This window comes from Aythya fuligula, chromosome 2 (genome assembly GCF_009819795.1).
Source record: "Aythya fuligula isolate bAytFul2 chromosome 2, bAytFul2.pri, whole genome shotgun sequence".
Classification (NCBI taxonomy): domain Eukaryota; kingdom Metazoa; phylum Chordata; class Aves; order Anseriformes; family Anatidae; genus Aythya; species Aythya fuligula.
Genome location: NC_045560.1, coordinates 156,905,200 through 156,932,284, shown reverse-complemented (window position 1 = coordinate 156,932,284; position 27,085 = coordinate 156,905,200). Strand labels below are relative to the sequence as shown.

At 39.4% G+C, this 27,085-nt stretch overlaps 1 protein-coding gene across 4 annotated transcripts in view; it reads left to right on the top strand.

Annotated features, from left to right (window-relative positions):
- Positions 1 to 27,085, top strand: part of TSNARE1 (t-SNARE domain containing 1) — a 450,045-nt gene that overhangs the window by 270,236 nt on the left and 152,724 nt on the right. For all 4 annotated transcript variants that reach the window (XM_032181907.1, XM_032181904.1, XM_032181905.1 and 1 more), the window contains 2 exons: positions 1,405 to 1,477; positions 14,131 to 14,213. In XM_032181907.1, coding sequence (XP_032037798.1) covers positions 1,405 to 1,477; positions 14,131 to 14,213 — 156 coding nt within the window. The remainder of the gene's footprint in view (positions 1 to 1,404; positions 1,478 to 14,130; positions 14,214 to 27,085) is intronic.

The following is a 27,085-nucleotide window of genomic DNA, read 5'->3' as shown; positions in this document are numbered from 1 at the left end:
CTTGGTGTGAGAGTGGAGAACAATGTTTATTGCTTATCTTGACTTTAGGGTAGAGCTTTTCAATACCAGATAGTTTTTCAGAAATTCAGAGCATCCTTGACAAGCTGGAGAAATGTTCCTTGATAAAAATCCCTTGACGTAAAGAAACTGGAAATGGCAAGTCCTGCTCATGGGGAGAAGCAACTCTAGGCACCACTACAGACTAGGGACTGATACTATATGAAAATTGATGTTGCAGAGAAGGACCTGGGAGTCCTGGTGGGTGACAAGTTGACCTTGATCCAGCAATGCACTGTTTAAGCAAAGATGGCCAACAGAATCCTGGGCTGCATTAAGCTCAGGATCATTGCCAGCAGGTCAGAGGGGGTGTTCCTTCCGCTCTGCTGAGCACTGGTGAGATGTATCTAGAGGGCTAGGTCCAGTACAAGGCAGACATGGAGATATGCATAAACCAGGGAGCACAACATTGAGCAACTGGCTTTGATGACTCTGATAAAAGGTTGCTGGACTTACTGATTCTAGAAGTTCTTGCCAACCTCAGTGTTTCTCTGATTTTGTTATTTGTACAGCTAAAGAAAATGCATCTTGCTTGAATGCCTTTTTTTCCCCCCCCTATGTTAATGTTGCCTTGCTGGTAGTGCATTTAGCAGCATCTACATTATTATGTCTATTATTGCTAGGTTAATTGTTTTTGTAAAAGCTAGTATCATAAGAAGTCAACATATGCTCACATTTGGTCTTATATATGTAAGTGTTCTGATACTAAGGAAACAAACTCTCTGGGGTTTGCTGTGTTGGAACTAGGAAAATTCTGTGTTGAATTTAGTAACTTGTTTTTTACATTTCTAAAGGTATAAATTAATCCATTTGTCAAACAGGTCCTGACTTTGATTTCTAAACTGTCGTACCAGTAAGGAGATTTCAAATTCAGTGAGTTTTTGATCAGATCTCCATCAATTTACAAATAGTATTTTACCAGACAAATGCTATACAGAAAATGAGCTTCTTTTTAAGAATCTGCACTCCATGATGAACGGCTTGCACCAAAAATATCTTTTTTAGAAAGAGATGGGTGTAGTGCAGTTGATTTTATTGTTGCTTTTTCACTCTTAGTACTCCACAATTCTGAAAAGCAACCGTATAATCTGATCATTCTGCTTGTTCCTTATAGAAAGTTCAAGTCAGCTGGCTGACATAGATCCATGGCTTTGTTTAATTTTTTTTTTGGTTTACTATGGGAGCATTGTAACTTTTTCTTTTAATTCTACACAGACAATTTTTTCCTTTTTGTTTTGTTTTGCTTTGTTTTGTTTTGTTTTTTTCTTTGCCACACTTGACTGCTGGACATATCTTTTATGCTTGGATATTGCCCATTCATTGATGTTTGACTTTCTGTCTTTTCAGAGTGACATGTTGGATGTGAACCAGATCATTAAAGACCTGGCCTCCATGGTTCATGAGCAAGGAGACACAATAGGTAGGTATCACTGTTAAGGTATGGGCTTTGTTTCCCTCCTATTCCACTCCAATGTGATGTTGTGTGTCCCCTCACAAGAAATGTTTTGTTGATACTATGATTATTTGTCCTGTGTTTTGTGCATTTTGTACACCCAGTGATGTTTTGATCTGACAAGATGTCCTATGCAATAGAGTCCTCATATTCAGGATAGTTAGCTGATACACTTAGCATAAAATAGATTTTGCAGTGAAATTAATTCATTCACTTTTGACTGTAACAAGGAAGCTGAAGAGATGTAGTATTAACTAGTAAGGGATTCAATTCTTCCTCTCTACCTGGAATTGTAATTAGAAAACAACAATAGTAGTAGCAGTTACTGTTATGATTATTGATGGTGGTGAAGAAAATTTAACAGCTTGCTTCTCCTAAATAGAAATTTCTATCCTGATTAATCTACCCGATTAAATCTACAGTACTCTAACAGTACTCTAACATTATGATGTATACACATACACAATCTGAAGCTTCTGGCCATTAGCTGACCTCCTCTTGCTCTCTAGCTACCAGTGGAGGAGAACACTGTGGAGAAATCATGGGAGCGGAGGAGATGAGAGAAGCCCCTAGTATTATCTTCAACAACAGCCCATCACTGACCACCACCAATCTTTTCAAGGAGGGATAAGACATAGTAGATCTGCTCCTTTTAAATTGCCTCTGACCTTTTTCTTTCCCTGTTGCAGCTTCTGATACAGCTAAGAATGATTGGCTGTTTTTCTGTGCCTCTATTTTTTTTTTCTGTTTTGTATGTATGATGATACTGTGCAATTCAGCAGCAATTTCCAGTTCCGAATTTGAGAGCTGAGAGTCCTAAAGCCATGATGAGGGACCTAAACACCAGAGAAACAAGATTTGTGAGGATATTGCTAACCTACAGTGCTCTTACCTGCTCCTAGAAGTGGAATTCTTACCAGAGCTCATGGGAGCTGGATCAAATCCTAAGGCAGCTATATGTAAATCATAAAAGAAGAAAATCTTCTCTGCTGTTTATTAATCACTCTGGATTTCTTTGCCAAGCTCATACCTTTGCAAGTTCCCATTAGCATCAGATACCTCCTTTCACACTTCAGATGAGCTGGCTGCATTCCACTGAGAAACACCACACCGGTTCACAAGTGCAGAATAAAATCAAGATAATATCCCAAACCAATTCTTTATTACATTTTTTATTTTTAATGCTTGTTGAACAGCTCGTTTTTTTGTACATGTATAACTTTGGAGCCTGATTCATTTCCAAAAAGTACTTCAGATGCTAATGCCTTGAGGGACATGACAACCTACATCAGTTAGCTTCAAGATCCTATGATTCTATGACTGTGGGTGATGTAGTGACTGTGACTGTGATGTAGTGACTATGACAGTGTGGTTGATGCAGTCTACTTAGACTTCAGCAAAGCCTTTGACACGGTCTCCCACAGTATTCTCCTGTGGAAACTCGCTGCCGGTGGCCTGAACAGGTACACTCTTCTCTGGGTCAAGAACTGGCTGGAGGGAGGTGTCCAGCAGGTAGTGGTTAATGGAGTTAAGTCTATCTGGCATCCTGTTACAAGTGGTGTCTCCCAGGGGTCGGTACTGGGGTCTGTCTTGTTTAATATCTGTATCTGTAGAAGAGAAGGCTCAAGAGAGACCTCATTGCACTCCACAACTTCCTGAAGGGAGGCTGTGATGAGGAGAGGGTCGGCCTCTTCTCCCAGATAACTAATGATAGAACTCAAGGAAATGGCCACAAGTCGTGCCTGGAGAGATTTAGATTAGATATCAGGAAAAAAAATTCTTGCAAAGAGTGGTCAGGTACTGGAATGGCCTGCCCAGGGAGGTGGTGGAGTCACCGTCCCTCACAGTGTTCAAGAAGCGCCTGGATGAGGTGCTACGATTTACTAGCGTAATGGGTAGTATTGGTGATAGGATGATGGTTGGACTAGATGATCTTGTAGGTACTTTCCAACCCTGTGTTTCTATGATTCTATCCTTGTAAACCATTTTCTTAAGGCAGTATTTATTATTTCAAGACATTGTGCATGCATTCGAGTGGTCCCAGTATTATGTTGCCTGTGAGAAAGTTAGATTAAGTAGGGTGTTTTGGTTTTAAGCCACCATGAGTGTTTTTTCTTCTCATTTCACTGCAATGTATTTATTTGTGTAGCTTCTTCAGTATCTTTTCACTGTGGAAGCTAGTAGAGGTATCTTTCCAAACAGTTGCTGAAAGGTCCCACTGCTTATCTTTGGACATTCGTATTACACAAATATAAGTGAGACTAAGACTCAGAAGGTAAAGGGAGTTGAAACCTCCCAGTGAACATTCAGCAGCAGTGAGGATAAGGGACAGTTCTCTTGACACTTGCTTTATTTTTTTAATGCATTCCTCTCACATGCATGAAGTGAAAGTTGTGTTTGTGCTCATTTAGAAGACACAGAAGAAATATGTATCCATGAAATCTGAGGTGTATCACTTGGCAAAACACAGACAGGGCTGTAGAGCAAACCACTCTTGTTCACCCTGAGCTGGGCAGAATTAATGGGAAGAGCTTGTCTGATCTATGCATAGCACAGGAAGAATAACACATACTTCTTATAAAAACCTAAAAGTTTTGCTCCTGTGTGGGCCATTTCCTTAATGGGAATGTGCATAAAGCTCTCTAGAGTAGAAAGCAATTTCTGTCAGGCAGAGAGGAAATAGATGAAGGGAAATGCAGAGTTGGGGCAGCAAGTCTGTTATGTTTTGTTTTGTGCAAATGCCTATGTTCCTTGTCACGGCATCTTTTTGATAAGAATATTTAACAAAACATTATAGTGTCAGTGGGTACAAGCCTCAAAATCAAAACCAGATAGTGGTGTAGGTTTCCTTTGAATTAGCAGAAGGAGTCTTTTCAACACATATTTACAAGAGCTCTTGGCAAAAGGATCCCTGTGAAGCTTCATCACAAATACAGTAAATGGACCATCTCCTTCTCCCCTAGCCAAATTCTATCTCATCCACTTTCTATCCCAGTCTCAGTCCAGCTTTCTTTAATTTCTTCGTTTACACAGGAGTGAAATGCTTATGCAAAAGCTCACCAACCCTTTTCAGCTTCTTTGGGGGACTCAAACAAGGACCCCCAAAGAGGAAACACAAAATCTGGAATGGAAGCCTACAAACAATTTTTGGGGGTACTTCAGGAGAGACTTGGCGATCTGAAGCACAAATGGCAAGATCTTTGCAACATAGTGAGGCAAAAACTTGAGGAGCATCAAAAGGCTGTCTGGAGTTGTGTTGTCTCCTCTGCTAAAGTTTACCCTCATGGTAACAAATGGTTCTTCAGCAAAAGCATCCAAGGCAAGGATTAAAGACTTAGCACCATGAGAAGTAAATTACATTGGGGATGACTGCTAGAGCAATAGTAACTCCCTTCCATGCTCACAGATGGCCACTCAACTAAACTACAAGTGCCTCAACAGCTGGAACATTCCCATTGTTTCTCACTGAATGTCATAATTTTACGAGTGCATGCCTGTCCTTCCACTGGCCATGCTAGGATAAATAGACATGAAATAGTTTATTATTGGTGTTAGGGAGAATCCTTAAATTTCTGTTTCCTCTGAAGTATGTGTCAATAACACAGTTACCAGTATTTGTATTAGTACCTGATAAAGGCATGGGCTTATTTATTCACCTCTGTAGGCTCCTGTTTGTGTTGTAACAGAGAATAAAGATGACCTGAACAAAAGCATTGCATTGCTTTTGACTGTGGCAAAAGAAAATACCGTTTTTTTTTGTTTGTTTTTGTCTGTTTGTTTGTTTTCATTGTGAAGAGCTCTTTTTCTCTCCTACCTCTGTATGGAACCTTACTAATTATACCAAAGCAAGGTGCAAGATATACATCCCTCATCTAAACTTTCCTAATTCAAATTTCACTGCTCACAGCTCCATCACATTTCTCAAAGCCACAAAGACCCACGTTGTTCTTCATAAATTTGGAACTTCTCTCATATATTTGGAACATTTTATACATTTAGAAAAGGCACATTTCTTCTGGTGTTGGACAATTTTGGAACCAACCTTCTGTCAGTGCGTCTGTAACCTCCCTAAAATGGTGAGAGACTGGCCGCCTATTTTAAGATTACAACAGCAGGGATACAGGAATTGATTTACCAGTTCTCTACTTCTCTGTCCAGGCAAAATGGGTGCAGAGTAATGTTTGCAAAGCAAATCCCACTGGCTGGAAGAAAACCCTACTGCATCAAAGAAAAGACTTTCTCTGACTTTCTTTTTCTTCCACCACTTCAGGTTTAGATCTTCATGCTAGTAATGTTTCATGTCACTCTTGAAGTCTGTGCATTTTATACTTGCAAATAATAGGGTGAAAATAGGGTGAAGCTTTAAGTGGATGCTCCCTCACTTTTGCAGACATTGTTACACGGTATCTCTCAGGCTAGAACCCACAGACCTGACAAGATAAATATAAACATGGCAGCTGGTGCTTTCCTTCAGTCTAGGAAGAACTTCATGATGGGGTCAATATATTCAGTCCTCGAGCAATGCTAGTGTTTGCTGACATACCACGTTGTCAGTTATTGCTTGATGATAATAATAAACCTCCTTCAACGTAAGTATATTTGCATGAATGCAAATTCCAAAAACTTTGGAACCTTTTGAGCTTTTGAATGGTGATTTGTGTGTGTGTGTGTGTTTTTTTTTGTTTGTTTGTTTTTTTCCCCTTTCTTTTTGCTCAGTTTTGTTGCTTGTTTTACCATTATTGCCTTGGTGACCTGAAGGCTAGTTTAACACGTAGACACTGTCAAGAGTCAAGAGGTCATCTTTGCATATATGTTCTGCAGTCTGACTGCCTGAATCACATGACAAAGAGTCTGTTGTCAAAAGCACTAACGCAAGCCAAGTAGGGAAATTATTCAACTGGATCCTTAACTAAACTCTCCTGAGTTATGTGTCTCGGTTGGGACATCTGCAGAAAATGAACACATCTTGAGAGTGGTCCCTGAATGCCTGAATGTAACAACTCTAATATCTACGTTGTTGAAAGCGATCTGCAAAGTCTCTCATTTGGTTAAGTCTCCTAAGTGATCTCAGAGGAGACCATTATGTGAATGAGTACATTTATGTTCTTATTGGTTCCTGATGAATTGGGAAATCTCTCAGCTGTCTTGCTTTCAGTCATTTGTGGCAGCACAGAGTTATGTGTTGGTACAGAGCACAGCCCATGCAGTGGGGTATTTCTGAATCAGGGACTTCACATGAAATAAACTCTTCCCATTTCTTCAAAGAAACCTCCAGTTTCCTTGTGCATCCTGGGTATACCTCCTGTTCTGTTATCAGTCTAATGAAGGTTTCATGTAAACCATCCCAAATGCTAAAATTCCATAGTATTGTTACCCTTAATTGACTTGTGGGCAATAATCCTAAGGGCATGGTGCTTTGTATACTGCTGTTCTTGCTCTCTGGACTGCAGTATAATCATCTCCACTATCACTATCACAAGTCCTTGAATTTGGATGCCTCTGAAGAGCCTGTAAAATGCTCTGTTTCATGTTATGCACAGGTTGTTGTCCATTGCTACAAATGAATTTCTAGAATAAGGGGTGGGCTAGCATGACCTTCTCTGACCAACTCATTTAGCTCAGGATAATGGCAGCATAAAAACTGGGATGAGCTTTTGTGCTTCTTTCCTGTTTCTGCTCTCTGTGAGCATGAGGTTTTTTTCTCTTCCCTTGTGTGTGGACTTTTACATTCAGCTTTATTGCAGACTGCTAGTAAGACAGCACATGCTGGCTTATAAGGGAAAGAATAATGGGTAACTCTAGATTTGTAAATTTACTAACGCCTAAAGATTTGTCTGCTGCTCTGTGTTTGACCTTCGTAATGTGATTGGGCTGGTATGCTTGCAGTTAATGAGCCAGCTAATTTTGTAAAAGAAACAAGGCTCTTCCCTTTATGAGGTTTATTGACACCAGCAGGATTGTTCTCACACCAAATTATCCAAAGTCATTTTGGGGAAGTTGGAACTGCTGTGCTCTCAATTTCTAGAAACCTTGTGATCAATCAGCAAATGTCATACAGCTGGAAGCTGCCCACGTGGTTGGTTTCTTTCTGCTGGCAGTTGTCATACTCTACTACAGAGAGTTTGGGAGGTCATGGTGTGAGTAGGTCAAGTAAGCCAAACAAGCCATGTAAAGCAAAAGTGGTCAAACAAGTTGTAAATATCAGCGATTTTACGTTGTAAGTAAAATATATGACTTTCTGAGATAGCAAGCAGAAAAAAAGGTGTCTTTTTTTTCTACGAATCAACCCCCACAACATCCTTATTTGTTCCCATGACATACCCAGATGAACACTTATTTGATCAGTTGACTGAGTTGTAGCACTTGATATCTTATGTGCCCAGCTATGTGATTGGAGAGGAGTGTTGTATTAATTGTAGACAAAAGTGGACTTTTCAATAATGCTTACTGCAAATGAAATTAAGGTATTTATCTAAACTATGTCAATGCATGAGCTAGATTTGAAGAACCAAAAATATAAATAGTTTGATTTTCCTTCCTTCCTTGTCATTTTAAATGAATATTTTTTATTGCAGATTGAAATAATATTTTCTTTAATTTGTTTTAACAAACTAAAAAAAAAAAAAAAAAAGTTTTGAAGTTAATCCCAAGGGGAAAAAAAAAGAGTGTACTACAAAAGAGTAACTAGAATTTCTCAATCACAGATAGATTGTGTGCTCTTTTTCTCTTTAAATTAATTCTAGAGATTATTATTTTGGAAGAAAAAAAAGAAAATATGACAAAAGAAAATCAATAAATTTTCCTAGAATCATATAATGGTTTGGGTTGGAAGGCACATTAAGCCCATCCAATTCCAACCCCCCTGCCATGGGCCCACCAGCCCAGGCTGCCCAAAGCCCCATCCAGCCTGACCTTGAACACCTCCAAGGATGGGGCATCCGCAGCTTCTGTGGGCAGCCTCTACCAGTGCCTCACCACCCTCACAGTAAATAATTTCTTCTGAATATCTAATCTAAATCTATATATTTTTTAGTTTAAAGCCATTACTCCTTGAAAAGTCATTACTTCTTAAAGCCATGACTCCTTTTTCTCACAAAAGAATTGTGTTTATTGAAATGTTTTTGAATCAGAAAAAAAAATATATAAGAAATGTGAATTTATTCCATTGCCATTATATAATATCGTGGCATGTTCAAATTTTGAGGAATTAAAACTAAAAAGCTTTCTGAGAGCATCATATGGGAACCTTGGATATCTCTAATAGCTGAGGGTGTGCACACAGGCAATGAGGGCCAGGCCATACCGTGCACCTCCATGAAACTGTTCAAGAGCTCTCTTCTCTTGGGAAATACCAGTTGTTTGGGACCACTTGTTTCTCTATAAGAAAGAAAATAAATCAGTTTTCATGTACTAAAGTGGTAATATTTCTGCATTCTGCCCTTTACCACAAAGCAAATGACATGAGGTACCTTACTCCCTGGTAGGGCGTGCTGTTTTCCAGTGGATTAATGAAGGAAGACATCTGAATTTTAAATCCCTGGAAGATGCATCCTGGCAAGCATGGTAAACCGCTGGCAGGGCAATACCATTTTGTCAGTGCATACATATGTAGCAGATACTTGACATTTCCAAGATGCATTTCAAGGACAGTATAAATCACTCAGGAGCTGAAGCGCTCTAAATTTATGCTGGTGTTCGGTCATTGCTTCGTGGCAACTTATTTTCATTCAGACTAGAGCTTTGGTCTGTTGGCTGAGGAAAACCAGCAGGAAGAGCTGGTTACGACATTTTTGGGGAGTTTAAACAGTGTCTCCAGGCCTGCATGGAAAACTAGGGTGAGCAGTTGTTGCTTTAGTCCTTACCTCCAGGGGTTGTGGTGTGTCACTGTGTGGGAGAATTAGAGCTCTGCTAAAATCAAATGGAAAGCTAGGTACTACCTGCTTTTGTTGAAGCAATAACCACAGCTCCTGATGACTCATGGAGCTGCAAATTGTGTTTCACTGCACCAATCTAAGCCAACGTGACCCATTTAGCCCTGGCTTAGCAAACAGGAGAGATTATTTTACAAATCCTCTCGTGTGCTGAATTTGTAACTTGACATATACACAGAAGATTGCAAATGTCTAACCCTAAGTCATTTTAAACTTCACTCTGGAAGAACTGCCATCGTTTTCCTTCCCCTTAACATCCGCAGTCATGCCTGTAGAAAGCCCGAGGGTGTTTTCTTCATGGAATGAGACTCGCTTAAAACTCTCCATGTACGTGGCAATTAGAACAGGCAAAATTATTTTTCATGCTGACAACAATTTTACCCCAAACTTGGCTTTTAATTAAGAAAGAAACCTCTACATGTTACCAAAATATTCCTTTTTTTTTAGTGTGCTTCTCAGTATGTTGTATTAATTATTTTTAGTCAGAAATTACAGTGATAAAACAGTGTTAAGCTTATTAGAGTGCTAAAAATAAAAGCGTACTGTGAAACCTGAAGGGGCCCGTTTTGGTTATTGCCAAGTGGGAGCATTTTGAAATTCTCATTCACAAGCTCACTTCCCTGTCTTTCAAGCAGCTCTACTGAAAATGCTGCCTTGTGAAACCAGTCCATTGTTACCACTATAAAGACAGGGGTCATATGGGTGATTTCCCGACACATTTGGACAAAACCCCATTCCAGCCACTGTCACTCCAGTAATTTCACGTATAAGACTCTTGCTGGTCATTAGCAGGGGGGTGATCTCAAAAGACAGGAAAATAGGTAGGGTTGAAAGAGACTTCTGGGGATCATCATGATTTCTGTCTCTGCGTGACAAGTCTGTCATAAAATCATATCAAGTTACATCTAAAAGCTTGTTAGCTCTGCTGCCTTCATTATTCCTACTGAAAGGAGGTAGGATTTAGGCTGGAAAATTAGAAATCTCTTCCTAATTCCCAGGTGTATTTGTTTGCAACAACCATCTGCTTCGGTGCAGCCCTGTCCCTCAGTTTAATAAAATGGTGATCGCATCGCTTTATGGTTTGTGTTTGTTTCCAAAATGTACTGTAATTATAAATGTGTCATCACAGAATGAAGACGGGAAATTGCTAGGGGATTCAGGGCACTGAGACCCTTTGGAAAATCCCTGACATGGGACTAGGTTATCTCACCTTTTTGGGAGCAAATTCGCTGTCCTTTTGTGCCAAAAACAATAGAGAAAGGAAAAGCTAGACCCTTCCAGCAGATGTTCCAGTCTACCTAAGATCCTAATGCCCCTTTGGAAATGCATGCTTCTCCATCCCCAACCAGGGTACGTGGGAGAGAAGCCTGGAAGTAATCACAGTGAAGCTGTGAGCCATCTCTGGCATGTGCACAGAAGGAGTGCTGAGTGGCACGTTCATCCTTGATTTATTGATACGGCCTGCCTACTTCCTTGTGATTTGACCCAAATTCTCATTCCCACTCGCTTTCCTGCATAAATCTGCAGAAATACCTAGTTACATCGTGTTACATATTTATGTCTCATTTTTATAGAGCTTTGCTTGTTTGTTTGTTGTTGCCTTCTTCTCTCAGCACTGCAAATCGTTACTGTGAAAATTTAAATGGGAATTTTGCTTATTCCAAAGCTGGCATTCTCCTCTGAGGAGAGAAAATGAGAAGAAACAGTGCCACCAGGGTCCAGTCTCCTCCTGTAACATCACATCAACTTATGTAGGACTTGTAGCAAATGCCCATACTACTTATGGAAGCCTGTACTGTGCAAAACATGGATGGTGTTGGCAAAACATGATGCATAACACATGATTAACCCATTCCACGTAGTGCTGAGGGATTGTGGTGTTATGTCATTGAACGGTCAGGGTCTGAATTTCAATTGATGCAAACTGGTGTTGTCCCAGCGTTTAGTTCTTATGATCTTCTGGAGAAGACATGAAAATGTGTTTTGGCAAAACCAGTCTGGTTAATTTGCATCCTCTACTCATGGTTAGCTATACAAGTAAACATTTGTCACCAGCTAGGTAGCTAAGAATTTGTCACACTGAGTGGGTGACAAGTTATTCTAGCTGATACATCCTCTGTTTGTTAAGTGCATATTGAATATACTAACCCTTTTGGTTTCTCTGCCTTGTACCTTGCAGTTTCCAAACCCAGAGAGGGCCATACAGGCAGTGCTGGAATTTGCAATGTAGCTTGTAGTTGCCAATTACACAGCACTTCATGCAAACGCAGAAAGGAAGCACTCCCCTGTCCTACAGAACTAATCTAGCCCATAAATCTACTGCTTCTAAGCTATTCCTCAATCCTACAAAGAAAACATCAAATGTCCCTCTCCTACTACTCCTATAAAATATGTAGAATGATCCCCTACGGATTCATGGGTCAACCTCAGTTTCTGGCTGGAAAGACCCCGAGGGCAGTCCCAGAGTTAGGACATCTATTCTTTTTGAACAGGAGCATTAAACCAATTAATAGCGATAGCACTGGTTGATATGTGGTACGTCCTGCTGCTACGTGCAGTGGGGTTTTCCTTGGAAACTTGCTTTGCAACTCATTATTAAGAGAGAGGTTGAAAACTGCCTACAACATTTCACTTACAGCTGTTTCTCAGGTACTCCTGTTTGAGGTAGACCTTGGATAGATCCACTCACATGGCAAAAACATTGCTTGCTGCAGCATAATATTGTACCATTTATGTTTCTGTTTATCATTTTTGGTAATTGAGCACCATTGCTTTCTACTGGTGTTGAAGAGAAAATATAAAAATTTGTCACTTTCCCTGAAATACATTCAGATCAATGCAATATTGGAAATAAACTCTTCCAGGATGTCACACTGGTATGTGCATGTGTGTAGACTCAACTCTTCTAAGTTATACAAGCAAATTTGGTATTTCTTCATATCTAGGAGTTGCATTATTAGAAACCTTTTGATCTGTTTCTGACAAGTCCTGATTGCAAGGGAAGCATAAATGACAGAGCTCAGTGATGCCAGCCAAGGTCCATGGTTCCATAGTTTTAAAATCCTAATAATTTTTTTTTTTTTTTTGAGAGGCTTTTTAAATGGCCAATAAAATTATGGCATATCAATCTATAAAAGTGCCAGCCATGTAGTTTGCTGTTGTGTACCATGGCATGCATAATATAGCAAAAAGGATTGGAAAAAAAACATCTCTGAGGTGTGAAGAAAGACTTCGAATAGGTTTATAGATGCTAAGCTGAAGTTTGAGTCATTGTTCCACAGTTCTGCTGGTTTGGGGTATTGTTGTTCTTTTGTTTTGTTTTGAAGTTGAATTTTCAGAAATGCAGTTGTATTAGCAGACTTGCAACACTGTTTCACTAAAAATGCCAAAAGCTGAACAAAAGTACCTTTTACTATTTATGCGAAAACCTTCAGTTATTTATCCATCACAAAAGTAGCCAGTTGGCTTAATGTTCCTAATGTTAAAAAAAAAAAAAAAAAAAAAAAAAAGGTAAAAAATAAAACTTAGATCTTCTGTCTTAATCCAACTGTTCATACCTTCAGCTGAATAATTTCTGTTAATTTTACTAAATATTTGAAAAATCTCTGGAATCTTACTTTGAAATCTTTGACATGGACTGAATTCCTTCTGATCATTTTCATATGTTCTGTGGTGTAAATCTCTGCTGTCTCTGCTGTAAAACCCACATAAGCAGACCAAGTGCACATATTCTTCCACTGTGGCCAGAAATTACTGACTGTGCAGCTCTTAGGGGACAAATTGGTCAACGTTTCTAAGATTTCCATTTAAAACATAAACCACAAAAGATTTTATGCGATAGCAATTCCATCTTGCTTTCTAAGCACAGCTCCGGAGTCAAAATTTAAACTTGTTTTTGATGGAAGTGGGGATTTCTCTCACTGCCAGCTGCAATGTGTGGCTGTCAGTCTTTCTTTTCTAGACTCATTTTAATTCCTCATGTTTCTTCCAGCTTCTCCTATCCTCAGACCTAGCAGTCTAGGGTGAGATTCATCTCCCAGAATTTTAGGCACTGGCAATTTGTCTCATTCTGAGATAGATGTCTGTGCAGACCTCTCTTGCAGCTTGGAAATGTGATCCAGGAGTTGAGGTTGTGATTTGTCTGATCTGATCAGCAGCAGTTAGCTACTGTATTGGGATGAATCACACCCTGTGGACTTGATCTCTGTTGACTGTGATAGCATAAGAGGGGACTTGCTCAAATACAGACACTGGAGTACAGTCAATAGCCCACGCTTAGATGAACCTTATCACTGAGCTGTAATTATGAGATAAATTTGAATACAATCTGATATGTCACTTCTGTAATTTAACTCTAATCTGGTGAATTTGCCAGTGTTCAGCTGATTTTGCTCAAATGTGCTATCAATCTTTCCATTGGTTTCAGTGGGAGTGGGATGAAATGCTAACCTCCGTCTTATCTGGGGACACGTGGAGAGCTGTCAGTCGTACTGCCTGTAACTGATGGGTTTTGGTGCTCTTATTCATCAAAATGGGGTACAATTCCTATTTCTTTCTAATGCAATGACTTGCAAACAAGAAGCTGCTTGTCTCTTTATGTCCATGAGTAAACTGCTGAATTGCTGTTGGTATAAAGTTTTTGTTTTAGGCTTGTACCCTCTAATTATCTTCTATTATCTTAATTTGCAGATAGTATTGAAGCCAACATTGAGACGGCATCTTCTAATGTAGAATCAGCCAATGAGCAGTTGGCAAAAGCCAGTCAGCACCAAGTAAGTGGGTCTAAAAAACCCTACGGATACATTCAGTAATAGTATTTAAAATAAAGAGAACACTTGACGACTGTGAACCACATGGCACATGGGCTGCGTCGGATTTGTGCTACCTGGAAAGATGATAAAGCATATTCTAAGTAAGAGCTAAACTTTTATGTGTTTATGTATATATTAAATTACTGTAGCATTGGCAATTTGCATTAGAGGAGTCATTTAGAGATCTGCATATTAAAGAGCCATTTCCCAGTAGGAAACTCAACAATTAGCTACTGTTGTTCTTGGAAAGATGTTATAAAAAGTGCATCATTTCAGGGTATATGTGCTTCTTATTGGAGTGTTTCCCTATAGTCAGGCAACAGCACTTTTCAAAAACAACAGAATTGCCAAAAGACATGATGTGGCTGGTGAATAATGGTTACAGGAATGGCGTTCAGCACTTTTTAAAGGCAACCAGAGGGTTGTTTTTGTTTTGTTTTCCTAACTTTCCTTCACTGGAGCAAGAATAAAATACACACACACAAAAAACATTTATCTTGTTTGAAAATAGCTTGACCAGAAGACCTAGTTGATGGTTATATTTACAGGGATTCAATTTATAGGGATTGAGGAAGGGGAAAAAAAGAATCAAACAAAGAAAAAAAAATTTATTGCTTGCATTAGTTTGACAGAACAAAAGTTGCTATGGTTTCTTTCTTTTCCTCAATCATAAATTGATTTGTTGAATATCAAGGTGATTTTCAGGTATCTAGAGACTTGTTATGACAAAATGTTGCTGAGATGCATATGAGTACCTAGTGCTGCCTCCTTGGTCCTTTGACACAATGAATTCTGAAGGTCTAGGACAAAGCTCCAGCCTGAAGGAGAAGGAACCATAAGCATTTTACTCCACTGAAATGGAGTAATGTGATTTTAAAATTATCTACAACTCATTTCCTGGTGAAATGTACCTTGTAAATTGTGGGTAATAAGAACAATTTTTGGAGAGCTTTGATATTATGGAAACTAGGTGTGGTCTTCAGCAACATTTTGGTTTTAAAGTCATATATATTCAAGATAATGTGTGTCACCATGCATTTAATCCTGCATTTGCCTTGAAAATAGACTGTTGCATTTTTATTGCGTGAAGTCTAATATAAGACAAGAATAAATTTAATACTGACAGTAGAACAGATCACAAAGCTGTAAATGAGTTAATAACAATTTTGGCTAAGAAGGTCAAGGAGTAGTCAGGCAGAAAATGAACTCAGCATAGTGGAAAGGATCTGCTTCCTTCAGCCAGTGGGAGCTGCTGAAATAACCTGTCCAGTTAGGAGGTCCTTTATTCCTCAGATATGTTGACCGAGATGAAGATATAGTCACCCTTAGCAAGTCAACCACTACTAGGGGCATAAAGAGATGTTGTGTACTGACTGGTATTTACTGGAAAACACTTTGGATTCTCCCTTGCCCTTGAAACAAGTCTGGACAGAAAAACTAGCTTAGATAAATTTTGGTGCCAAATAAAAAGTGCAATTCAGGTTTCCTGTAGAGGACAGGTAACATTCCTATACACTGCTGGATGAGGATCATGGTGTGCAACCTCAGATTTCTCTTTCACCTCTTTTGTGAGATGTGGACTGGAAAATGGGTGAAAGTTTTGTGATTTTGATTGCTGGCCAGCTGCCTGGGGTTTATAAAATGGTATACAGTGTCTCCCGTGTTTTGTGCCACGATACCCGCCCATTTTATATCTGAAAGGACGTTTTTTCCCACAGTGTGACAAGAAAGTTCTGGTCACACATCCCTCAAGAGCTTTTCTAGGAATTGATGTTGGTGCCACTACCATACATATGGATAGTGCATTGCAAGTATAGGTCATCATTCCAGGTTGTGTGTGTAGTTTTGGTTGCTTCAGAAATACCTAGGATAGATTCCAGAGAATGAGCAGCTGGACAGCTTTGTGGTGAACTGCTTTATAGGGAGCTGCTGTGGCTTTACACCCTTTAAATCCTCTTCTGCTCCCTGCACCCTGTGCTGCTCAGAGATCAAAAGCACGGACTGGTATTTAAATCTTACTGATTAGTTTTCTTTTTTTCTTTTTTTTTTCTTTCTTCCTTTTTTTAAAAAAAAAATTATTTATTTTTAAATGAACAATTCATTAATGCATTTGGCTGTTACCTACGACCTCTAGCACAGTGGGATTGTCCTGTAAATGCAGAATGGCTAACATACCTTTATTATTTATCCCTATTTATATGTATATATGTATATGAATGTATGTTTGTGTGCATGTAATATTTTTGTGAGTATATTTACAAATGTATACATAAATTGAGAAATCAGAAATGTCAACATAGCTGAAACATTCAAGCTGAAGACCTACTGTAGACCTTAATGAAGGGATTTCTGCCAAGAATAAAGACTAAGTGATGGGTTATTTAGCATAATGTTTGCATATAATGAAGTGCAGTCACTTCAACAATACCACTTGGAGCACCAGTCCCAATCCATCCATTAACATAACAAAGCATCAGTAAATAGCTTTTCTTTAAGTTGTTCAAAATGAGGCGTTTAGGTTCTATGCAATGATAGAGATATTTAAACAAATATAAATATCTTCCTGCTGAGCTCGTTCATCTGCATTTTGAATTTTGAAAGGGGCTCACTCTTCTTGAGATGTGGGTGCTAGCAATAGCATTTTACTATTCAATGTGAATTTTCATGTGCTCCGTCTGAACTCTTCCACCAAGAAGAAAAAGATAAAATGAAATGAAGTGAAACGAAATGAAACGAAATGAAACGAAACACAACAAAACACAACAAAACACAACACAACACAACAAAATAAAATAAAATAAAATAAAATAAAATAAAATAAAATAAAATAAAATAAAATAATAAAAACCCCAGCACCTGTATCAGTCTGTGTCATGGGGTGGGTGGAACTCCTCACCAGTCACCACACAGAGGTAAGACACCAACCAATCTGTGGCCCTTTTGGGGCAGCTTGCTTCACTACTACTGTTGTACGAGGCAGGATCAGGCAGAGGAGTAGATGATCTAAATTGTTTATTATATTCCTGACCTTAGATGCCATAGGAAGTCCGAGAGTCCATAACGAACAAGCCATGTTATTGCCTGTAGTCTTTCTCAGCTGTAGACTTCACCCCCTGACAATAACACTTCCCTGCTTCACCAGGCAAATTCACTAAGGACTGTGTGGTGCTCAGATACTAGAGAAATTCTGTGGATGCTATAGAAAAATAGCAATAATTGCTATTTATAATTTATAATAATTACTAAATGCTTATGCCTGTCCATGATGTAGAAAAAAATGTCTTATATCATAATCACTTTATTTCCATAAATATTTCCCTGCCATTATAAATCATTTTATATGAGCTGATTTCAGCAATGCTTGATTTATATTGGGTGCTATGTGCTTGCTATATTTTTGCTGCAAGAGAGTATGTAATAGGTGAACTTGTAATGAATCATAAACAAAAAAAAGTATGACATCCCATAGGCATAAAATACTTAGTGGGAGCTGTCAGCGCTTTGGAAGAAATACATTTTAATTTCTTAACAGATTTATTTTTCTCATCTTAAATTATTATCATTACAGAATAATTGTTTTCTTTTTCTTTTTCTTTTTTCTTTTTTTTTTTTTTTTTTCTTTTTTTTTTCACTAGAGATAATAGGTAAGCTGGTGACCCCAGCAACTTGCAGGGTCAAAATGCGTTGTTGGATATTGATACCAGGATTAGAGGAAGAGAGGCCTGTTTCCATATGAAACCCCTTTCTGGTCACAGAAACTTGAAAATTTTAGTTAATTTTGTCCTTTTTTTTTCACTAGAAAAGTCAAGTTAGAAAAACAACAACTGAAAGACAAACAAGTCTGGCAAATAATCCAGAAGAAGCAGTCTCTGGCAGTAGACTTGTTTCAGTGCCTTTCTTTTCTGTGAGGGTCTCACATCTCTCGGACCTAAAGAAGACATGGTGACCCTGGCCATTTAATACCCATGGTCAATGTTTGTCACCTGAAAAGTCACTGGCCTCCCCCTAGAGGAGGTGATTCATCCCACCTGCCTTAAGATGCCAACTGTAACATGGGGTGAATTGCTCTCTGGAAGGTAGGGATTTATCTGACCAGACACAAATGCCTCTGGTGGAGGCATGTGTGTCTGAGGTAGCTGTCTGGCCTCCTTTTAAACCAACAGGGAAGAGGAATTGCTTCCTACATGTCTTGTTTTGTCTTACAGAGATGTCTAACATAAGTCCTATGGACTCTCTGGACATGCCTCTTCTCCTCTCTGTCTCTAAAGTCCAGACTTCAGCAATTACCTTGCAAACATTTCCCCGGAAAATAAGTCCCATGTAAATCACCTTTCTCTTTATCGGGAAAAAAGGGAGGGATCTAGACACCCAAAAGCCTCAGTACCTGCCTCTAAGATTAGCTTACGTGTGATGAACATCACACAGAGGAGCTGGCTGTGGTCAGATGAGCAGTTTTGCTCCGCTCAGTTTGTTCATAGCTTCCTGCAGATGGATTGGGAGGAAGAAAAAGAAACAAACGCAGACTCCGCGGATACATATTAAACCAGTTACTCTTTTTGACGGGAAGTTTGGCCTAAGTTCAGCTTGGCCGCGCTGACTGAAGGACTCTGTGTGCTGACTGTTGAAGCTAATTTGTTTTGGAAGAGCTGCTTGTGTCGCTCTGATTAATGCTGGTTGCTTTCCTTCCCTATATCCTCCGTGGAAGTCAAGCTAATTTGGATTCACTGGCATCGCAAAGGCAAGCAACAGTTCAGTGACCCACTTGTGTAGTCTAAGAACAATGAGTTTTTTTCCTGTAAAGATGCAATTCCTGGGCCTGGCTTTCAGGGATACACAGAGGGGCACTTTGAAGGCTGGAGCTTTAGGAAAAAGCCTCATAAATCTGTGACATTTGCAGAGAGATCTTATTGCCAGGGGACCACCATTAAAGGGCTGGCTTCAACTTGCGCACAAATAACTCGTCAGTACTTTAAAAAATAAAGAAAAACTGAGTTTCAAAATCACATTTTTATATTCTTTTAAATTTCCTAGCATGCTAACCTCTCAAAGGACTTCCTATTTATAAATGCTGTGATAATGCAGATTTTCTCTACCTTGTCCCATGGGGTATGCCCTCAGATCCTGACTTACGCTGTGATTAAATCATTTAAAAACTAATCATTTTAAAACTGTGGACTGTGGCCAGTTGGCACCACAACGCAATGAGATTGGACCCTGCATCTTCCCTACCTGTACAAAAATGCAGCTTCACATCTACTTCATCTAGGACAAGAAGTGTCTTGTAAGGCATCAGGACGAAGATGTGCTGACAAGCCAGCCCTAGCTCTAAGATGCAATGTAAACCATCAACCTCACATTACTGTTGCTTTGCTGTGTCTGTTGAGAGTGCAAGCATGGATGAGTTTGCTGCTTCTTTATGTAATTAGCACTTGGAAGTTTTATTTGGGGGATTATGAAGCTATTCTTTCTTCTGTCAGGTTTTGCCTGTGAATGTGATGGGAGCTGAATTAAAGCTGCCATAGGAGCTCAGAGCTCTGTAAGGACTCCAAGCAAAAGCCGATACTGAAGTGACTGTGTAATTACATGACTAAGCCTTAATCCCCTCTTCAGCAGCAGAGGGAAACTTTGCCGCCATCCAGAGTCCTCACAAATCTGTGCTGTGATCTCCAGTTAGTAGAAAAGTCCTGTCCAAACTGGCTGAAGCTCGCAAACATGCCCAAGTTGCAGCCCCTTCCTGTTTCTTGGTCTGTGGTGCCCCTCTGAGCTTCCCACTCACTCAGAAATGATTTTTCCAACTTCAGAGTTTCCCATTTTTCCTCCATTTGTTTTCCTTCCACCCCTTCTTTTTCCCATTAAGCCACATCTTTTCATGTTCTCCGTCAATCCCAGTCCCTCCATCCTCCTGTTTGATGCCTGCCTGCCAGCATCACTGCTTCCCCAAAGTCCATTCCCTTCTAATGATCCCACTAATTTGCTTGTCCCAGATTGTGCAGAACCTACCACATAGGGATGTTTCATCTGTCAGATGTGTCCTCACGTAGTGTCTCAGTCTTTCTTCATAGGGAAGATGCTCCAGGCCCCATATCATCTTTGTGGCCCCTCTTTCCAGGAGATCCCTGTCTTTTTTGTATCAGGGAGCCCAGAACTGGACACAGTACTCCAGGTGAGGCCTGACCAGGGCAGAGTAGAGGGGGAGAATCACCTCCCTTGACCTGCCGGCCACACTTCTTTTAATGCATGCAAGGAGTAACCAGCAGGCCACATCACATCGCCCTTCACCTTCCCTCGATGAACAGGTAGCAGCAGCAGGTGGATGGGATGAAACTTGTGCTTCCTTTGCTCCACTCACTCCCCATTAAAGATGGGCTGGGGTTTCAGATTTCAGAGTGTTTTATTTTGCAGCAACTTCTGTTTGTGTGCATTTTTTTTCCTTGTTTGTTTTTTTTGTTTGTTTGTTTGTTTGTTTTACTGTTATTTTAATGCAGCCCATTTACAAAGCAGCTGCTTACTATAGGAAATGGTGTTCGAGTCAGCGGCAGTCCAAGTGATAAATGATCTGCATGAATGCAGCAACTTAACCTCAGTGAGGTCTGAGCCATAACATTTATTTAAACCCATCCTTTTTCTGTAAATAATGGATCCGTGTGATCAAATATTTATTGGGAAAGTGGGAAAGGGTTTGTTTAGAGCCTTTGAATATCATGCAGTTGGGTGCTCTTGCATGTGAAGGTAAAATCTTTCAGGCTATTCATAATCACAGCTGAACATCCCTTCATTTGTACCATCAAAAAGAGACAGTTTACTCAGCCAGGTGGTAGTTTAATCTTTCTTTTACTATAAACCATGGCCAGGAGGATTTTTGGAAGGAAAAAAAAAAAATGTTCCTGTGAGCTCACTTTGTATTTAAGCAGAAATCACTGCTTTCTCAATGATAAAACAAAAAAAAAAAAAAGAGTAGAGGAGGAGGGAAAGATACAGCAGAAGGAGTGAGGGCAAGTTTAGCAGTGAGGCATCACTGATGAAGCTGCTCTGGCTGGTAAGAGGGTGAGTGAGTCGCTGTGGTGTTTAGCAACCATACAGCAAGTGGCCTTGTACTTATCCAGCTCTGGGGCTGGATCACGTCAAGATTTAGGAACATCCATTACATTATACACAGGGATCTGGATTTGGTATTTCGAAGGCAAGGGTTTTGTGTGTGAAAGCTGAACAAATATGATCCGCGGCAGTTTGGAGACGGCAGAAGGAAATCGCATACTGTCTTTTGTTGCTCTGTTTTGTTTGTTTAACAAAATCTCTTTCCAGGGTACAGTTTCATTTTGCGGGATCAGAGGTTAAAAAGCAATTTTCTCTCGCTGACAGCAGCATAAAGTAGTGAGTTACATTTCTCTTAATGGTCTCATTTAACTGAGGAGTGAATGGAAATCCTTGGTAACCGAGTGGAAAACCACACTTAGTGTCATTCTTGTGCCCAGTGGCAGCATATACAACCAGTTGCATTGCCTAAGGTCAAATCTTTGAGAAATGCTATTCAACATGCCATTTAAGGGATCTAGGAATACCAGGAAGTTGGGAATTTTAATACTGGAGATGTATACCTAACCTGACATCCGATGAAAAGCAGGAATAGAAAATAAGTATCCCAGTTTGAGTCCCAGCTGTACAGCCTGGAGCAGTGTTATGCTGGGCTGTGATCTTGTCAGATCTCATCAAGTAGGAAAATGATTCGGTTTGGTCAGTGCTCATGCTGGAAACCTCTGCTGGAAACCTTCCTGTATGGGCAGCATAGCCTTTTGCTGTTCAGTGGGTAGCCCCTTCTGAGTGATTCCTTTCTGGCACAGGGACACCATCCAAAAAATGCCATCATTCCTGAGGTACTTCATCAGGTTTTGATAATCAACATCAGTAAAGATGCAATGTTGGTTTTGAAAACAAAAACTGAAATTAAAAGTAGAATTCCAATATGGGGACTTCTAACCTGATTTCTGTGCCTTGATGTTTTACTTGGTTCACATAAGCATCAGTTTATCAGTTAATCTTTTTAATAGGGACAGTGGTCCTTGTTTCCACTATAGTAAACTGTTTTTCCACTGAAAATCACAAGTCACCTATGCTAGTCATATTTAAATGTTATAGAAAACCTGGGGTGTCTCAGATGGTCAGAAGTGGATGAGAAAGTAAGTGTTTATTCCCCTACTGTTTTTAATAACAATAATATCAATCATGAAGAGAAAATGATATGTAAGAAAGAAGAAGTTAGGGATAATGAAATTGCATTTATTTCCATTTTGGCAAAACTTGAGAGCACTTTCATTAAAGGTCTTCTTCATATTCCTGAAAGAAGTCACAGACCTGCTGCGATACGTTTGTAGTAAAGTTATAAAATGGCCTGGCACTATGAGAATTGGAAACCAGGAGTTGTTAATTATGCTCAAAAGGAGACAATAGAGTGAATTATAGTCTCACTAAACCCGACTGCAGCAATACACAAAGCTCTTGAAGACATTTTGAAATGAAGAATTAAAAGCATAAAGTTCAGCAGAGACTGGGACAAAATGGCATTTCATTTTACTTTGAAAAAGTAATTGACCGTCTTTCTTTGTGAGGATAAAGAATTTGCTTAGACAAAGGTGATGAGAAAGACTTGACTTCTGGACTTCAGAAAAACATTTGAAAAGCATAGTATCACATAAGGATTGTCTTTATTTAGAAGATTCATAGAGAATGAGGTTGTCTCAAATGATAATTGGACGCTTGTGGGTGGGCAACTGAACTGCCAATTCAGTGCAATCAACAGCTAATGGAAAAAATATTCATCTGATTCCCCAGTAAATGCCTATGTTGGATCAAACTGATTCACTCCCTAGTCTCTGGGGTGGACTCTGAAGGATACTTCCATGAGTACAGCAGGTGCTTAGACATGAATGTATGTGTGTAGATACGTAGCACATCAGGTGTGGACAAAGACAGCCAACATGGTGAGATACGGACTCACTAAGTGGGGAAAAAGGAAAAACAACAACAAAAGGATGGAAAATTGGCTTAACTGTCAGGTTTAGCAGGCTGGAACCAGCATTCCAGCCTAGTGTGTCTGGCACAGGGCAGCTCCTGGTCTCTTCCCACCGAGACCACCATGGCAGCCCCCCACTGCCGACACTGACACCCCATTCATATGCATTAAGTTGTACAGAAACCTGAAAAAAAAAAAAATGTACAATTTAAGATTAGAGCTAAATAATATCATATTTTTATTGGACTGCAGTATCAAGCAAGCCATTTTTTCTCATTGTGCTTGATAATTGGAAAGCATCAGAGTTGATGTTACTTCTTTGCTACTGATCGTAATCCAACAAACATGACTTCCCAGTGAGATAAATTTGAAGTGAAAATCTTTTAATTGGCTCTTTTTTATTAAAAAAATGCAGGTAAAAGTCAGAGCTTAACTTTTAAGCTGAAAATCAGCTGCTCAGATGTATTTTTAATCTTCTTTAATGTAAAGCAGATATTTTGGACACAGATTGTATGACAGAGAGACAGTTTGCTGTGGATTTTTGTCATCTAACAGGAAAGCAAAGTTTGGGATGTAGACTCCCTGTGGACCCCCTGGTTAACAAAAGAGACTGCAGAGAGAGAGATCCAGATCTTTGTAAGCTGCTAAAATGGCTTAAGTTGGGAAACATGCAGCTGGGCCTTGCACTTTGTAGGAAATTAATATTGAATTTGTTTTGGTGCAGTTGCTTCCTATTTTTGCAATATATTCAGGCTAAGAGAGGAATGTGTGCTGAGTCCATTGATTCAGGCTATAAAACCTGTGAAGAACCAGAACTATTTATATGGCCAGATGAGACATCAGTCCTACGTATTCAATAGTTCCTAGTGCTTTTGTGAGATCTGCACCTGTTAGCTAAAGAAGAAAGTTCTTTCATGGACAATCCCATCCTTCCCCCATTATTATTATTATTATTATTTTTGGGAAACAGCCCTGTCCAATATATTGCCCAAATACAGATGAGCAGCTGTAAACCCAGCCAGTCCTGCCAGGTAAGCCAGCTATCAGTTCTGTCTCAGTAGGCCCAACAATTTTATCATTAATGTTTGTATTTCTTAATAGACAAATCACTAGCCAACAAGCTCTGCAGGCTTTATTCTTAGATTGCAATTAACAGTGCACATGAAAAATCACATCAGTGATCTCAGTGCAATTAAACTAATCTAAAAATGTAGGAGGCTGAGGTTGCACTTGAAAAGGCTCATTATCATTCTAGGTGAACGGGGAGAAGCTTCTTTCAGACATTCACCCAAATGAAAACCTGCCACTAAGTTTTGGTTTCCCCAGGAGTGTATGAAAATCTGAATGTGGAAACCACACTTTGCCTGGTTCTGCTCAAACTTCCAGCAGCATCAATCTTCTGGATTTTTATTTCAATTTGTTCAGTAGAAAGAAAATCTAACCCTGGGCTTCTTTTAACCTCTATTATTGATCCTCAGATAGTATAAATTTGTGCGGCTGCCTGGAGTTAAGATTTTTACACCAGGTAAGAAATGTCCCCGTTTCTGCTACACTTACAACTGAGTAGTATTAGTTGTCATAGCTTATCTATTTATTCATGGTTTATGGAGGCCATCATCAATTAATAGCAGCATCAGCATATCTATTTCTGTATTGCTGTTTACTATTTTGAAGTAATCTTTTGTCAATGTTGAGCAACCACATGTATTTCATTACACTACGTCTAAGTTCTGGTGAGGTGGAAATCCATCTTCAAACTGTATTTTCCTGTAAGATTCACCTTACAGATTTTCCTGTAAGGCAAGAATGTCTCTTTTACACATATTCTCCAAGTTAATTGAAAAGTATTGGTCCCGCAGAGAAAAAGGCAAACATACACAGATAGGAAGGACTTTTTAAGCTCTAGTATTTTATCACCAAGGCACATAAAATGAAGTAGATGCTCCAAAGGCAGGGAAATCTCTCTAGTGCATATTACAAAACATGAAGGGACTTTTGCATCCACAAAGACAAAAATCCCAAGCCACAAAATGCTTTTCCCAAGTTTACAGGTACAGTGGCAAAGAAAGCACTGTTCCTTCACTGCTCTACTGCCAGAGGCTTCTTGTTATATTTCTAAGCCATAAAGAATTCATGTTCTGATGTGCTTATTCTTCCCCACAGAAAAAGAGGAGAAAATGCCTTGTTGCATGTGGGTGCCTTGAGATGGTGAAGTGTCTGTGCCAACAGAAACACAGATGTTAGAAACTAGGGGACACCAAAGACCTAGTTTCATCTTTTCCTGCCTTCTGCCTCACGGACACAGTTTTCAGTAGGTGGTCATGCCAAGTGTGATGCTTCCCAATTTGAGAATCACCTGCTAGATGCCCCTCTACAGCAGAGCATTTTTGTGTCCTAATGGCATCAATATCAGTGTTCCTTGCTCTAACAGAAACTCATCTTGGAGAGGTCAGTGGAAACGGAAGGCCAGCAGATAGGTTGGTGTGTTAGAATCATAGAATCACAGAATGGTTTGAGTTGGAAGGGATCTTAAAGACCATCTAATTCCACCCCCCTGCCCTTGGCAGGGACACCTCCCACCAGACCAGGTTGCCCAAAGCCCCATCCAGCCTGGCCTTGAACATCTCCAGGGATGGGGCATCCACAGCTTCTCTGGCAACCTGCGCCAGTGCCTCACCAGCCTCTGAGTGAAGAATTTCATCCTTAATTTTTTCCTGGGTACCTGACCCTCGCACAGGGAGACAGTTTCAGAGCAAGCCTGCACCGTTGCCATTCACCTGCCTTCCTGGTTAGGTAGACTGGAGCAAACTGGAACCGAGTTCTTCTATGGAATGATCTTAAAAGACTAGCAAATATCTAAACGAGGCATGCCTTAATCATAAAACACAACTTAATTATTATGTTTTTTAAGACAACTCATAAGAAAAATAATTATAGGATGGGTGAAAAATCCATTATATTTTGTAGGTCTCAATAAATACCTCAGTAGCTCTTGTTTTAGTGGGTCCATCTTGTGTATATTCTCCACAGCTTGCTTTTATTTTATTTTTTTTTTTTTTTTTTGGCCTAGTGAGGGAAAATGTATCATTCTCTTTTATACACAATAGTACTGTCCATTTATGAGAAACAATGTGTGCATCAGTTCTTTTATACTGTAGAAGGCCTTATTCTAACACAGATCTGAAGCATATAAAAAAATAAAATAGACTCATTTTTTATTTATCTTTACTCTTCAGCATCTGTCCCAGAAGACATTTTATTACATCCATATTAGTCTGTTCTGGAAATACTTCTCCCACTCTCCACTCCCCCCACTTTTTTTTTTTTTTTTTTTTTTAAGAGTTTAAAGAAAAGAAAATCATCTGCAAGGATGTAGTAACTTAGGGTTTCCACTGATGTCAAAGGTATGTTTCTCTTTTCCATTAATGAAAGTGAAAGCTCTGTCTATTACACAGGTCATATTTGCCGATTAAGTAGTACTGGGGACAGTTCAGGCAGGTAAATTTATATTTTCTAAGTGGAGGAATCTGGAATTCCTCTCATGGCCTCTAAACTTTTCCTAACCCTCTCCCCAGCTGTGTCTTTAAAAGATAAAAGGGTTATTATTGACTATTTAGGAGTGTAAGAATGTAATAATGACTGTTTTCAGCTATCACCAATATAATCAAAAATTCCATGATCGATTTTTCTATAAGTTCTAGTTCCTTTGACCTAAGAGGAATACAATGCCATGTAACATAACTGAACATACCATATCAAATAATAGGGCAAACTCTCTAAAGACTGATAGAAAACGATACATTGACAGATTACAAGTACCCACACA